The 15,026-nt window shown below is 40.7% G+C and overlaps 1 protein-coding gene across 4 annotated transcripts in view; it reads right to left on the bottom strand.

Moving 5' to 3' along the window:
* Positions 1 to 15,026, bottom strand: part of CLOCK (clock circadian regulator) — a 111,325-nt gene that overhangs the window by 23,820 nt on the left and 72,479 nt on the right. For all 4 annotated transcript variants that reach the window (XM_054029637.1, XM_054029638.1, XM_054029635.1 and 1 more), the window contains 4 exons: positions 10,845 to 10,904; positions 9,328 to 9,476; positions 6,143 to 6,234; positions 1,406 to 1,495 (listed from right to left, as the gene is read on the bottom strand). In XM_054029637.1, coding sequence (XP_053885612.1) covers positions 1,406 to 1,495; positions 6,143 to 6,234; positions 9,328 to 9,476; positions 10,845 to 10,904 — 391 coding nt within the window. The remainder of the gene's footprint in view (positions 1 to 1,405; positions 1,496 to 6,142; positions 6,235 to 9,327; positions 9,477 to 10,844; positions 10,905 to 15,026) is intronic.

Raw genomic sequence — 15,026 nt, forward strand, 5'->3', positions numbered from 1 at the left:
GTTCCAACTATACAGACTATAAGATGATTAACTAATTATAGAGCAAACAGGCACACAGTAGACTCTGTCTCGGGCTGAAGGCAGTTGAGAAGGGCCCACACAGCCCCATGTAGCCTCGGCATGGCAATAGGCACTAGTACAAAAAATCTCCAATCAAGGGTGCAGGTGCCCCTGACGTGAATCACCGACAGGGACACTACTTGAAAAAGAAATAAATGTTACTGTAAACACAACACAGATACACATGTAAAAGCATACTGGAACCTACTGTCTTTCCTTTGCTCTGATAACTTCAAATAGTGAAGCATTGGAATCAAATTGTGTACTGTTGATTTAAAATATCAGTACACATTTTTGCCTCTTGGTGGCACCAAAGATTTAAAATCTTCATCTTGAAAAACAAAAATAGAGGTGAGACCAGGTAGGTGAGGTATTATCTTTTCTTGGACCAACTTCTGTTGGTGGAAGGTACAAGCTTTCAAGCTTCACAGAGCTCTTCTTAGATAACAACAAAGTATTATTGATACTGTTTATATGCACAAATACATGAACAAAATCTCCAAAGAAAACAATCACAGAAGATATGTTTTAAAAAGAAAAAAATCGAACTTAAAAGTTGTCCCTCTGGAACAAACATTCTGGAGTTGAGGAAATGTTAATTTGGTTTAGCTGGAAAATTGAGCCATTTACATTTTCTCATTTTAACCTCGTTCAGAGATTAACTTTTTGCTTTGCAGAACCATTGGTAAGAAATTTCTAGTCAATGTGGATATATTTTATAGACATTTATAAATCAGTTTCAGATTGACACAACATTTTTTCCGCCTCAGGTTTATAATTGATAAAGAATTTTATAAAAGCACTGTTCTCACTTTAAAATACTATTAGCTTTGGTTTCAGAAGAGTAACACTCCCAGGTGACACCTATACTAGCATGGACTAGAGAGTAAATATATCAATGAGATTAGCAGTACAAATAAAGATGAATGAGATGCAATACAAATATGACATAAGAGTCAGCCCAGTCAAGCAGTAACAGCATATTTGTTCCTGGTGAGTCCCGAGTTTGGGAAGTGACCAGGGTAATTAAAGATCAGTGGACAGTAGTTTCAAGAGGACCAAGCATGCTTCTCTTTAGCAGTCTCAGCTGATGAGTAATGGAATAATAGTAACAGTGGCATTTGAGGAGAGTGTTTATTCCACTTTTCCAATTGAGGAGATTAAGATTGGGGACACATCAATAACCAGGGAGGGAGGTGTTTTAGAGGAAAAACAGAGGTTTCAGGACAGAACATACATTGTCTGTGCTCCAAGTGCTTTGAGAGGTGGAAGGTTAATAGTGCTTGCAGCAAAACCTAGTCCATAGACTAACGCTGATATCTTACTGGAAGCAGTTCATACTTACTGGCAAATGTTCAAGTAAGGGAGTTACACTTTCAGACACATATATTATACTTCCATCTGTCATGATTGCTAAAAAAAAACCATCAAGAGCCTGAAATTAAACATAATGGGCAGTTAAATGAAAAGGAACACTGTACAATGCACATGACAAATCAAAAAATCTATATTTAACTTAAGAATGAACGCTAGATTGACTTCATTTTACTTACTCTAAAAACAATGTGAGCATGTGTTATCACTAACACCTTTGAATATTATTTGTACTAGATCAGCTTTACCATTATAATTTTTCATACTGTTGTGTTCTCAAAAAGCCATCTATAAATTTACAAAACTTCAGCTAGGAGATAGATCTAACTATTGGCAGGTTTGTTTCCCTCTTCTCCCACCCCTACCCTACTAGAATTCTAGTCTTTAAAAAAGAACATGGAATGACAAGGAAGCAAGATAGTGCTAAATGGGAAAATGGAGATTGAAGAAAGGAGAAAATAATAATAGGCACAGAAAATTGGAGAGCGGGAAGAGGAAAAAGGATGAAGGGTAGAAAGAGAAGGAGGAAATGATAGATTTCAATTATTAAAATCTTTGAAGTTCCAATTCTTTCCTAAAGAAACTGAGTAGAAAATAAATATTCACCACCTCAGTTTAAAATTAAGAAATGGGAAGGCCATGGGTTTTAATAAAACTTACCTGTGGCTCCTTTAATTACTGGTAGTGGTTTAAAATTTGTGTAAGCTTTAACATTCCTAATTAAGAGCACAATTCTGGCATCCTCATTATTTGGAGTAGTACCTGACCACCCAAAATAATAGTAGTAGTCCCACTGATTTCAGTGGAAATCCTTATCCTTGCATGGTAACATACCACTTAAGGAAAACAGAAATGGAGGTGGTGAGGAAGTAAGTTTAGCAACACCCCCTCCACCAGTTGACATATGAGAAGCCTTCTGCCCTTCCCTGGGTCAAGAGGGAGGTCCTGGGCCCATGACTTGCATTTGCTGAGCTTACTGCCCTGTTACTAGCACCCAGACTTCATTGGTGTTGTTACTGAGCAGGGGTAGGCTCAATACGCAAGGGTAATAGAACGGCAATTGGAGCAAGTGGGGACAGGACAACAGGGGAAGGGATGATCTCCCCCTGAGATGGGCCCTCTTCCTGGCTCCCTCAGATTGCCTCAACCCCCGCACCCGAGCCCCACCCAGTGAGTTTCAGAGGCGGGATCCACCCACTCAGCTGGGCACAACTGGGGAGCCACTCTCTGCACTGAACAGGATTGCTGGATGTTGAAGAGGAAAGAGGATGGGTAACAGGATGAGTAGGGTCACCGGTGGTGGTGGGGCTGATGCCCTCCTGGGATTCAGAGGCACCTAACACTCCTCTTTGCTGGGCCAAGGGACAGTCCCTTCAGATGTACCCTGCAGTCCAGCAAATGAATCACTGAGCCTGCCCTGATGAGTAATGTATGCAATAAAGGGACACCACAAAGGACCCCTCCAATCTCCCAGCGGCAACTGGATGGTGACTTCAATGCCTAAGGAATAAGAGCATGTGACTGAGGAATAGATACTTGCAGCCCAGAGGAAGAAGACTAAGAGGGGAGAACAGTTTCCCCAAGGATGAGAGAGCAAGCAGGAGGGTAGCATTGGGGAGGAAGAACGGGATGGAAGTAAGCATCACTGTATTCTCAGGTCTTCCAAGGGCTTGAGGGGAACAAAGAGACCCCCACCAAAATGCCATTCTGCACCATCTTCTGTGCAGCAACCTCTGCTGCCTGGAAGATGACCTTCCTGTACATCTTAGAAGCCATCACAATGTCCAAGGGCCCCACCATCTGAGCCTACGCCCGCACACAGGTTTCGTTGTGGGATGAGGCGGCCACTAGGAGACAGCAAACACAGTGCCTCCTATTCAGGGAAGGGAAAGGGGGCCCTGAGTGCCACAGATGGAGAAGGAGGAGACAGCAGCAGTGGCAATGGTAGGTGGAGGGGCCACAGCATATGGTGATGGGGCACTGGGTACGGCTGTGGCTACCTGGGCATATGCCTGTGGAGCTGAAGGGCAGGCAACCCCGGGGGCGAGGGGGAGGGGGAAGAGAGATAGCTCAGTAGTTTGAGCATCAGCCTGCTAAATCCAGGGTTGTGAGTTCAATTCTTGAGGGGGCCATTTAGGGATCTGGAGCAAAAATCTGTCTGGGGATTGGTCCTGCTTTGAGCAGGGGGTTGGACTAGCTGACCTACTGAGGTCCCTTCCAACCCTGATATTCTATGATTCTATGAAGGGACAGCACAGGGAAGGTGAATCATTGCCAGTAGCTGGGCTGTAGCAGCTGCTGCAATGGAAGAAGCGAACTGGGCAGAGCTCTTTCCCTTTTTTCTTGCCCTGGCCCTTCTTGCTGACTGAGCGGGCCTCGTTGTTGTTGATGGGTTTAGCAGCCAAGTCCTTGCCTGTGCCTTTTGCTACCACCCAATGGTGCTGGCAGAAGTTTAGGTGGTAGCCACAGGAGTGGAAGGGGGAAGAAAGCTGAGGTGAGAGGACCATGCAAGATGAAGGGGAGGCAGCAGATATCCAGGACAGATACATGGAAAGGATAAGGTTATCAGATAAAATGGACTGGGAAAGGATTGGAAAGAAAGCATCCATTATGGGGTTCAAGGCTCCTACATCTGGTATAGTGGGGAGCCAACCCCCCTCCTTTTATAGCCCTCTTAAGCTTCATAAAAAAGGAGGGTGGTGGGGGTCAGGGAGCAGGTAGGAAAGACGGAGAGGTGACAACAGCCCCTCAAAGAGATGGTAATGTTTAAGGAAATGATGATGAACTATATTGTACAATTTATTGCCAAGTAGTTTCAGATATTTAAGCGAATAAAACTATGGCTTTATTGCACATCCACGACCTACTGTCTTGCTTCCAATGGGGCTGAACAAAGGATGGTCTCATGGTTAAGGCAGTCAAATAATGCCTTTGAGAACTTGATTCTATCCCTGCCTCTTCCACAAAGTTCCTAAGTGAAACTGGGCACGTTGCTTAAACCAGATTTTTCACAGGTCGCTGTTTCTGGGCACTCAACTTGAGATCCTGGGGTCTGATTTGCATAAGTGTTGAGCACTCTCAATCTCAACAGAAGTCAATGGAAGCTGTGCTTTGAACATATGAAGTCAGATCCTATGTGTAACAAATTGTAAACCCAGAATTAGTTTATAACTTTTGTTGCCAGTATTGCCCCTCTTGGCCCGAGTGGTTAGCCCGTATTCTGGGCCTCACAGATTTGTTTCCCCTATGAGGAGAAATGGATGATGAGTCAGAAATTTCTTTGTATAAACACAAAATTGCAGAGAAGTTCTGTTTCCCTTGAACACTATTGAAAAATGGCAGGCAGTTTCCTTGCTTACAATTTCCTAGTCTACCTTTGCAACCAGCTTTGTGCTCCAAGGAGCTCTGTCTCTCTGCTCCCTCTCAGGGCCATGCTCAAGAGTGCTTCTCTTGCTTTCTGCTGGCTTTCTCCCAGCTCTTTGAATTTCTGTACAAGATAATTTTTTAGTTCTTTAAGTGCTTGCTGTATCTCATCTGTTAGCAAGTTCCAAGTTGGACAAAACTTTCCTGAAGGGGAGGAAGTGTTGCCTAGTGGATAGAGCACTGGACTGGGACTCAGGAGAACTGGGTTCTATTCACAGCTTTGCCACTCGCCTGCTTGGTGACCTTGGGCCAGTCACTTCCTAACTTTGTGTTTCAGTTTTCTCATCTGTAAAATAGGTGTAATTACACTTACCTTCTTTATATGTGGTTTGAGATTTATTGATGAAAGCACTATACAAGAGGTAGGTATTATTTTGACCGTCATCTCTCTGTGCCTCAGTTACCCATCTGTAAAATGGGATTATACCACTCCCTCACTTTGCAGGAGTGTTGTCAAAATTGATGCTTATGAAGCACTCTGATAAGATAGTGGTAAGCACCACAGAAAAGCCCATAAGAAAATTAATAATTCAATCTTCAGAGCAGAATTTTAATAGTGTGCAATAAATAAGGTCGAGGGCTACATGTTGAGCAACACAGGGGAAAAAACAGAATATTGAATATCTGCTCATTAAGCGAGCCCTGCCCATTCTTTGCACTAATTGAGAAAAAGTAATATGTGATGATGTAATTAAAGACTGTATCATAATGCATATGCACAAGGGGTTGAATTAAAGTTGCACAGGCAACCTTAATGCATTTCCTAATGGCTGAGTACTTGAGTTTGCAACCTCAACAATCTGCTTTTTAACAGGTTTTTTAGGGGATAATATGCAGAAACACAAAGTACATTTTTTATTATGCATACTCTTTTCACAAGCTATAGCCATACTTCCAATCAAGAAGAGAGTATGTTGAATAGTTTTGGTAACTAGCATTTAGTTTAAGCATAAAAAACTAAGTTAACTCTGCCATAAAGGTACCAGTCATCTTTGTGTAGATGCACAGTTATGCCTTTTAAAAAAATGATTTCTAATTATAGTTTTAAAGAACAGTTTTCATAAACTTAATAGTACACTTTTGTATTTACAATATATTATAGCCCATTTAGTTAAAATTACATTTGTAAAAAGATACTTATTTGCAGATTTCTAGGTAGATAGTGTTGCAATTAAAATATGGATTTGAAAAGGAATACCATTAAGCTAAAAGATTCTATCATCACATAGTGGTGGTTTGCTAAGGAGAATCCTCTCTTTTCAAAAAGATAGACATAGTAATATACCTCCAACATTAACTGTGTGAACTCTTCGTTACTAAGGAATGTAGGTTTCCAGTCCTGTCGAATTTCACTGGCATCTGACTGTGCAGTGATTTCTGTAATCAGAAACATATACATGAATATTCATTTATGATTCAGACTCCTGGAAGCAATTAATTCACACCACTGAATTATATGAATTGAGGGAAAGCTCTTTAGTCTGCTGTAATATGAAGAAGGGGAAAAAAAAAGTCAGTTTTTTCCATTCCCTTCTGCAGTCCACTCATCACACCAAAATGTTAGTTCCTGGAAGGGTGATTAAAAAATGGAAAGTTATCCAACAGCATGACAACGTTTTGTCTTAGAGAGTAGGAAGACAATGCTAGCAGAAACTTGTATTCACACAGCTGTGGTCAAATCACCTTGTGCTGTGATTCTGTCAGATCTCAAATTAATGTAGAGTTAAGCTGGACAAGAGCTCTCCAGATAAATGAGACAAAGAGTTTAAAATTCACCTGGAAACCCTCAGGAAGCCAGTGCAGGTCATCAAGCTTGGCCTGAATATGCTTGTGGCAAGACATTCTGTTTAATAAGAAGGCTGAGGCATTCTGCACTAGCTTCAGTTTCTGGTCAATTTTAAGGCCATGCAGAGTAAGTTGAAGTAGTCTAATCTTAAAGTGATAAAGACACAAATGACCGTCATAGCAGAGAAGAACAGTGACAACTCCTGATTGTACTTAAATGATAAAAAGCTGTCCTGGCTGTTGATGTACTTGATCTTCTAATTGCAGCTCAGAGTTTGACCAGGTCCCTAGATTGTAAATTTGAGCAAATGGTGGGTCCACCCCTCATTTAGTGGGGCAGGTATTATTCTTAGTGTATGTGTTAGTGATCACATTTTCGAAATTGCATTTTAACACAAACTTCAATTTCCAATGTGTTTCTTCATTTGTGAAATGGTTAATTTTTAAAATAATTCTGATAAAGGAGGCAGTGTATTATTTACAGCTTGGTACTGATTCAGATGCACCAATCTGGTATCAACTGTACTAATCCATTACTCTGGAAGCTGACTTGTTTATTTCAATTTTAACAAAACAAGAAAGAATGCCTACCCCAGACTTTAAGTGCCTGAAATATCTAAGTTATGGTTTTCTACTGTCATCCATTACCATAGTATCTGAGAGTCTTCCATGTCAAATCAATAGCAATAATCTCTAGTGAACTTCAGAGAAACCCTGGCACTTCTTTTCTGGGGCAAAGTCTCTAATCCATGCACTGTTTTTTGCTGGTTGACTGATGAAATTTGTTAGAGGTGATTTTTACATATTTTTTTTAAATGTTTTGGGATGCCAATGTTGCAAACAACCATTAAAAATACAAGCAATAAAACTATTAAGAAACAAAACAGTAGCATATTTCACCTACTTGTAATAACTAGTCAATAGAAAACATTACAAAAACTCCGGAGTGTCCTACATGGACTAACTCTCCTTGGAGAAAAGGGGTTTGATACTAGATTGATTTGTTTCCGTGTTTTCAGAAGTATCAATGTTAAACATATGTCTTACTAATATAACACAGCATGGTTAAACATTTAATGTTATTAAATCTATTAATACATGCATGCATGTTTTCTCTTTTTGGTTCCATTTTAATTGTTGTATTTACTGTTTTAAAAGCATCTGGTGCTATTAGGACAGTAACCATAATACTCAAATAGAGGACATACAACAGGCATGCAAGCATAACCATGTGATGAAAGTTGTATTGACAATCACCATATGAACATGTGGATAGGTATATGTATGAATCGCCTTCCCAGCTTTGCTTGCTATATTATCCATCTGTTTCATATGGGTTATATTACCCTTATATGTTTCTTATTTCTCCACCTCCTCCTGGGAAAGACAGTATATTCTGCTCAAAAGTTGCAGAGGGCAACTTCTCTTCATCATATCCCCTGGATATTACCTAGCAGACAGTGTTTTGTTTCAGTTTGCTTGTTTTTGGCTAGCATGCAATAGCTCTCAGCTGCTGAGTCTGGAAGGATAACTTTACAGTATATTAGTATAATGAGCATGTATAATTAGTAGTACATTTGTAGTAAACAACATTTTTTTTTTATCTCACATCGACCAGCATGAACTGCAAGGTGCTATATTAATGTATACAGAACAAGAGAAAAAACTAGGTGTGGGGGAAGCCATAGCTGTCTTAACTGAGAGAAAGACAGAGAAAATAAGATACTTTTGAATCAAACTCAACCACGATGGAGAGGAAGAACCATCCATTCTGTTAATACATTAAGAAACTCTCTTAGTTTAGACACTGGAACAAATAAGGGCAATTTTCTCAAAACAGAAAATTCTCTTGTCATACTGAAGTTTCTTTGAAACTGAGGATATCAATGGAATTTGTAAAGTACACAGGAAATAACGCAGTGGACTGACAAGAAAATGCTAACCCTTCAGTTTATTCCCAGAGATCAGACACTAGCAGTACTATAAAGCAGCTACTAATAATCATGTGACATGAAAATAAAATAAAAAATCATAATTTTCTTCAGAATTCTGCCCAAGAAGTAGCTTTAGAATTATTATGTATGAAAGGGATCAAAAACATAATATTTATGAATAAACTAACAAGACACAAAGAGACACAGGGCAAGTCTACACAGCAAAACAAAAAAAGCACACCAGGGCAGCAAGTCTCAGAGCCCAGGTCAACTGATTCCAGCTCATGCCGCGAGGCTAAAAATAGCTGTGTAGACATTCAGGCCCAAACTCTGAGACTCACTGCCAAGAGCTGTGGGTTTGCGTTGTTTTTTTTTTTTTTTTTTGGGGGGGGGGGGGGGTTTCCTGTGTAGATGTAGTCATAGAATTAAATGGAGACGCTTCAGAAATGTTTAGGTTTTGGGGAAACTAACAATACAAAAACTAAAACTATAATTAAGATTTTGGTGCACTTTGTACAGTGCTAATCTAGTCATACTACATTTTCTTGGCTTGGTTACTTATTGAGTGACTAAACAACATGCTCCATTTATGATGTCTGTATGTGGAAATCCTTCATCTGTAAAGATATCCCTTGTACAGCTTTGGTTTGGGGAGCTGTTTTGCAGGTTATTGGGGAGAATTAAAGGTCTGAACCAAAACCCAATCGAAAGATTTCAGTTTTCTAGCTGTCTTGTTACACCACAGAATTACCTTTGTGCTTCCGTAAAAAGTCAATGCTTTTCTGCAGTACAGTGGATTTATCCATCTTCCGAACATTACCCGGAAGCATGGAACCAAGCTCTTTGATGAGAACATTAAACTGATCTCTACGTTTCTTTTCAGACTTGTTTCTAGACACTCTGAAAAACACAAAAAAGGAAACCATGTTATAAAAACAGAAGCAAACTGTGTCAAGAATATTTCACAGATGACAGGTTTTAATCAAATTTTCAATTTGGAACAAGAGTTAGAGGAGTCAACTCTTACAAAGGTGTGTATTACTGAGAGTATAAATTCTGTGAATATAACAATGAACATCTACTTACAGATTAACACCAAAATGAGATAAAATTTGACAATGGTAGCAAATATAACCATCAATTCAATATTCATCTAATAGCCAAACATCTAACCATTCATTTGTGGTCATGATACAAGTGTTAAGTATATGGAGGACTTAGAGACGTGGACAAAAATTCCTCAGCTGTTTATTTTAAAATTAGGCTACTATGCTGTCCTCTTACCCGGGTGATCGCTAGTTACTGTAGCGAACAAGGATGTTAAATAGAGATTTCAGAAACTAAGTCATTTCCAGCAATATACACTCCTTCCTTTTGTCTTGCAGTGGGTCAGCAGGACAAAAAGGGGAGAACCGATCTAATCTAAGCACTTGACTCTGATGCCTGAGAACTTCTCCAACTGTTCACAGCAGCAAGTGCCTATTTCAGTGATGGCCTGAACCACTAGAATGGGATGCTTGCCACATATGCCTTTGTGCCTACTGGTGAAGATTAGAGGGCCACCCATATCCTTCTAGGGAGGATCTGCAAGAGCAGAAATCCAGTGGGCACAACAACCTGTTACTGGCTAGCCATTCTCTAAATCAGCTATAGGCAAGAAGGCGTGGAGATTATTCACGTTCCAGCTGAAGTCAATTTGAGCCTTGAAACCCTTTTAACCACCATAAAAGAAATCTGGGAGTCCAAACCTAATTAGTGACTTGAGTTAGTAACCTGGGAAGAGGTTCTATTCTATATAGTACTGCTATTCAGAGATCACGTAACTTGGATTGGAGCTCAGGCTTTCAAGCCTGGAGTGGGAGTGGTGGTCTATGGACCCGGATTGGGAGGCTCACTCCCAGATGCAGTACAGACATACCCTTGGAGTCATGACAGCGAAGGCTGTGTTTGGGAGGGATCCTCCATGCAAGACATCCATTGTCACAGGGAAGGAACAAGCTGCCCATTACTTGAAATAAGAGTCTTCATATACAGGGACTGTCATATTTGAACTTGAGGCACAAAGACTCCTTTAACCAACACCTCAAAGTAAATAACCCATATGTAGAAAAATATGACATAACCTGACATATAAACACTACGGGGAAGTTCTGTTTTATTGTATGGTCATAAACACAGTCACATTTTTATTCTGTTAATATATTTGGATTTACCAAAGCAGTCAAATAAAGGACATTTTAGCATAAGCTAACTTAAAAAAAAGACTACCTTTTTGCTTTATCCTTGTCATCTTCTTCCACCAGACCATCAAAAATACTACCATCATCTCTACAAGAGAGAAAACAGACAAACATTAGAACACAATAGTCTCTCACAGACTGCTAATACTATGAGAAGGAATACACAAAATGTTAAGCAAAGGAAGCTCATCATTCAATAGTTCAACTAACCCAAGATATAGGAGCACTGTTTTATTGTGATCTAAGTTTTACAAAGCCAAACAGTTTCAGTGAATCCACGTACTTTATAAGTTGTTGCCTATAGTTTACTAAAACCCTGTATTTTAAAAGGCTGACATTTTTAAGATCTCTCTCAAGTTATTTTCAGAATATTTAAGTTTTTAACGAGATATCTCACAAACAATCCTCTCTGCATACTTAGCTTACACCACCCTGTGTTAGTTTTAAATCTTTTTGAACAGTACCTTTGCTACTGTCCTTCCAAACAAAGGAGAGGACAGATCACTTTGCTATAAGATCTTTGTTGTTTGTTTGCAAGCCCTTAATTTTAATTATAGGGTTATTCATAGTTAAAAAAAAAGCATCCTTTGTATATGGTAATAAATTATTAAGATTAGAAGGAAGAGGAATGTGCTATATTTTGTTATTTTACGAATATACAATTTAAAATGAGCTATAAATAATATTCCGAATATCACTCACACATTACACCATGCCTCTTTTCGACTATTGCAATTCCTTTTACGGTGTTCCTAAATCAGTCTCTAAACATCAGAAGTCAGAATATACTCTTTCACTTAAATAGGACCGTCTTGCACTTTATTCCCTACATCACTTTTGTATTTATTTTAAAGTGCGAATCAATCCACGCCTGGTTTTCAAAACTACCACATATTAGACTCTCTCCATCTTACCTCTCTAAGCTATTCTATTAATTTCCACGTCTACTTAGTACAGTCCTCCAATTTTTGTCTCCCCATAACTTTTCAGAGTTGGGAAAGTTAATCTCTGATTCTTTCTTCCTTCCTTCGAGATATGAAAACACTTTCCCTCTAATCTTACCTTGCACTCATCTCTCTAATTTGTGACTCACATACTGTAAAGTGATTTGCAATACTGTGAATGGTAGATGCTAGTAAACCAACGGTTATTCACCTTCTCAAACTGTTGTTCTTCGAGATGTGTTGCACTACAAGGTGTGCGCATATCCTGTGCGCCCAATACTGGAGAATTTTCCTTAACAGTACCCGTAGAGGCGACCCTGCCCATACCTCAGCTCCTCATGTTCGGAGGAGAGGGTATAAAGAGCAGAACTGCCCTGAACTCTTTCAGTTCTTTCGCACTGGAAACTAATAGTAGACTACAATCCTCTAGGAGAGGTGGGTGAGTTGCATAATGGACATATGCAACACATCTCAAAGAAGAACAGTTATGAGATGGTGAGTAATTTTTTTTTTTCTGTTTTGAGTTCTTGCATAGATCCATCTCGCAATAGGTGACTCCCAAGCTGTAAATCCAAGGTGGCAGGGTTCAGAGTCTCTTTGGAAGAGGGACTGTAGGATTACTCTTCCTACATTGGCATCTTCCCTTAATGTCTCAGCCAGCATGGAATGGCTGGTGAATGCATGTATGGAAGACCACATCACTGATCTTCAGATAGTCATAACAGGGACATATGCCACAAAAGCTGCAAAGGCTGAATGTGCTCTGGTTGAGCGTGCTGTTACCTCCTCAGAGGCTTTACACATTTGGCAGCAAAACAGAGTGATGCTGCTAGTGATCCACTTTGAAAGTCGTTATAATTGGTTAACTTCTCAGATGCTCCACAGAACAAACAGCTGGGAAAAAACCCAAGAGAGCTTTGTCATATTCAGGTAAAAAGCCAAAGCTTGATGCACATCCAGAGCAAGCAGTCTTTGTTCATCCTTGTGAACACGTGGCTTTGGAAAGAAAACTGCTAAGTATAGTCTGATTCAGGTGAAATCTGATACTACCTTTGAGAGGAATTTAGGATGCAGTCTAAGGTGAACCTTGTCTTCATAGAAAATGGAGTCACTGATCTATCTTACAAGCGCATTTACCTCTTGCACGCTCTCAGTCGAGGTGATGGTCATAAGAAGGCTACCTTAGCTGAGATGTAGAAGCAGGCAGAGAGCTAAAGATTCAAAAGGAGGACCCATAAAAGTGTAGATAACTCTAAATTCAAATCCCAAATTGGCGCTGGTCCCAGATAGGTGGGAACACTCAATCTAGACCTTTCAGGAACCTGGTCATGATAGGATTAATAAAAGCAGCTATACCATTAATTTGAGAATGAAACACTGAGACAGTGACGAGATGCACCCTAATGGAGCTGACAGCTAGACCCGACTGCTTAAGATGCAAGAAGTAGTACAGAATTGTTTGAATGTTAGACTGAGTCAGGAACACATTATAGGAGGTTGCCCAGATGGAGAAGCACTTCCACTGACCCAGATAAGGTGTTCTTGTACAAGGTTTTCTGCTATTAAGGAGGACATTCTGGACTGCCACTGAGCAGTGTACTCCTCTGCATTTGACCACTGATGAACCATGTTGTGAGGTGCAACACCTGCCCATAGTTCTGGTTAGTGGCAAAAACAAGGGTCCTCGAGTACACAGCTTGCATAACTCACAATACCATGGCTGCCTTGGCCAGGCTGGAGCTATAATGATCATTCTGCCTGGACTTGTTTCAGCTTGAGAATGAACCTGGGAATCAGGGGCTCTGGTATATACACACATCAGGTCCTTATCCTATGGAAACCAGGAAAACATCTGAGATTGACCCAGCTCTGTGATCTGCTCTGGGACAAAACTGGGGACACTTCCTGTTTTGCCAAGTCGCAAACAGATCTACCATCAGAAAACCTCCTATGCCAAACACCAAAGCTAGAATGGCTGTGTTGCGAGACCATTTGTGGTCTAAATTGAAAGATTTGCTCAGGTGATCCACCCAGACATTTTGAATACCTGGCAAGTGAGAAATCCTGAGAGCGACTCAGCTCCATATGTATAAATTCCACAGCTCAACCGCCTCCTGGCAGAAGCGGTCTGACTTAGCACCCCCTTGTTTGTCCACATAAAACACTGCTATCATACTCTCAGTGACCACTTGGACTGTTTCGTGGCCTGTGGATGTCTGGATGAGGAGACCGAGGAAGTAAGAGGCAGAGGTCTCCCTCTCTGAAACCTTTGCTTTCTTTTGGAATGGTCAGCATGATGGAAGGAATATTGCTGTCTAGGCTAGAATTGAGGATGATATTTTGTCCTCTTCATAGCTGGAGTGTAGAGGCCCAAGGGCTTTAAAACTGCTCTACTGTTCTTAGAGTGTGTAAAGCCTCATCAGTTGTGGATGAGAACAAAGGACAGTCCTGAAAGAGATGGGCCTCATTTGTCTGTTGTATGTCTGCAGGAACCCCCGAGGTCTGCAGCCAAGTACAAGGGCGCATAGTCATTGCTATAGCCCTGCCAGCAGAACCCACCACATCCAAGGAATCCTGCAGAGCTGATTGAGAGACCAGACAACCCACCACAAAATTGCTCAAACCTCTGGGATGAAACCTGGTATTTACATTCCATTAATTTGGCCACAGGTGAAATGGAGGAAGGGGTTTTCCACAGTATCTTAAATAGCCTGCATAATGGCATCATTTGTAGGCAGGGCTACCTTTCCTGTCATAGCCAGAAGCACAGGGTCAATCAGTTGGTGGGTATTCTCCCCCACGAGATCCACTTGTAAAGAGTTGGCATTCTCCTTTAAGGTACACCTTAAAGGTAATCTGGGACCAGGGAGGACACTCCAGTATCAGGGCTTCATCAGGTGATGAAGATGATGCATGAAGGGGAGGCAAGGGAAAATGCTCCCGAGGATGGTCTTACAGTACTGGATTAGGCTACTGGTCTGAAGCAGGCTGAGGTAAATCCTGAGGTAAAGGTTGATGGGTACCAACCGTCACAGGCCTCTTAGTACCATCAGAAAAAGATTATTCCCTAAGGGATCTGCTTCTGCGAGGTAGTTGCAATGTTGATCTAGATACTGGGGAGCATCCAATAAGGTCAACTAGGAGGCTGGTACAGTAATGGGTACCAGCTGTGCCTGGTCCAACCATCTCGATTCCTGGCTCTACTCTTCTCAAAACAGTTAATGAGTAAGAGAAAAGGACTAGGACACCACTCTGGACTTTCAGTA

The sequence above is a fragment of the Malaclemys terrapin genome, chromosome 5, assembly GCF_027887155.1.
Source record: "Malaclemys terrapin pileata isolate rMalTer1 chromosome 5, rMalTer1.hap1, whole genome shotgun sequence".
In the NCBI taxonomy this organism is placed as follows: domain Eukaryota; kingdom Metazoa; phylum Chordata; order Testudines; family Emydidae; genus Malaclemys; species Malaclemys terrapin.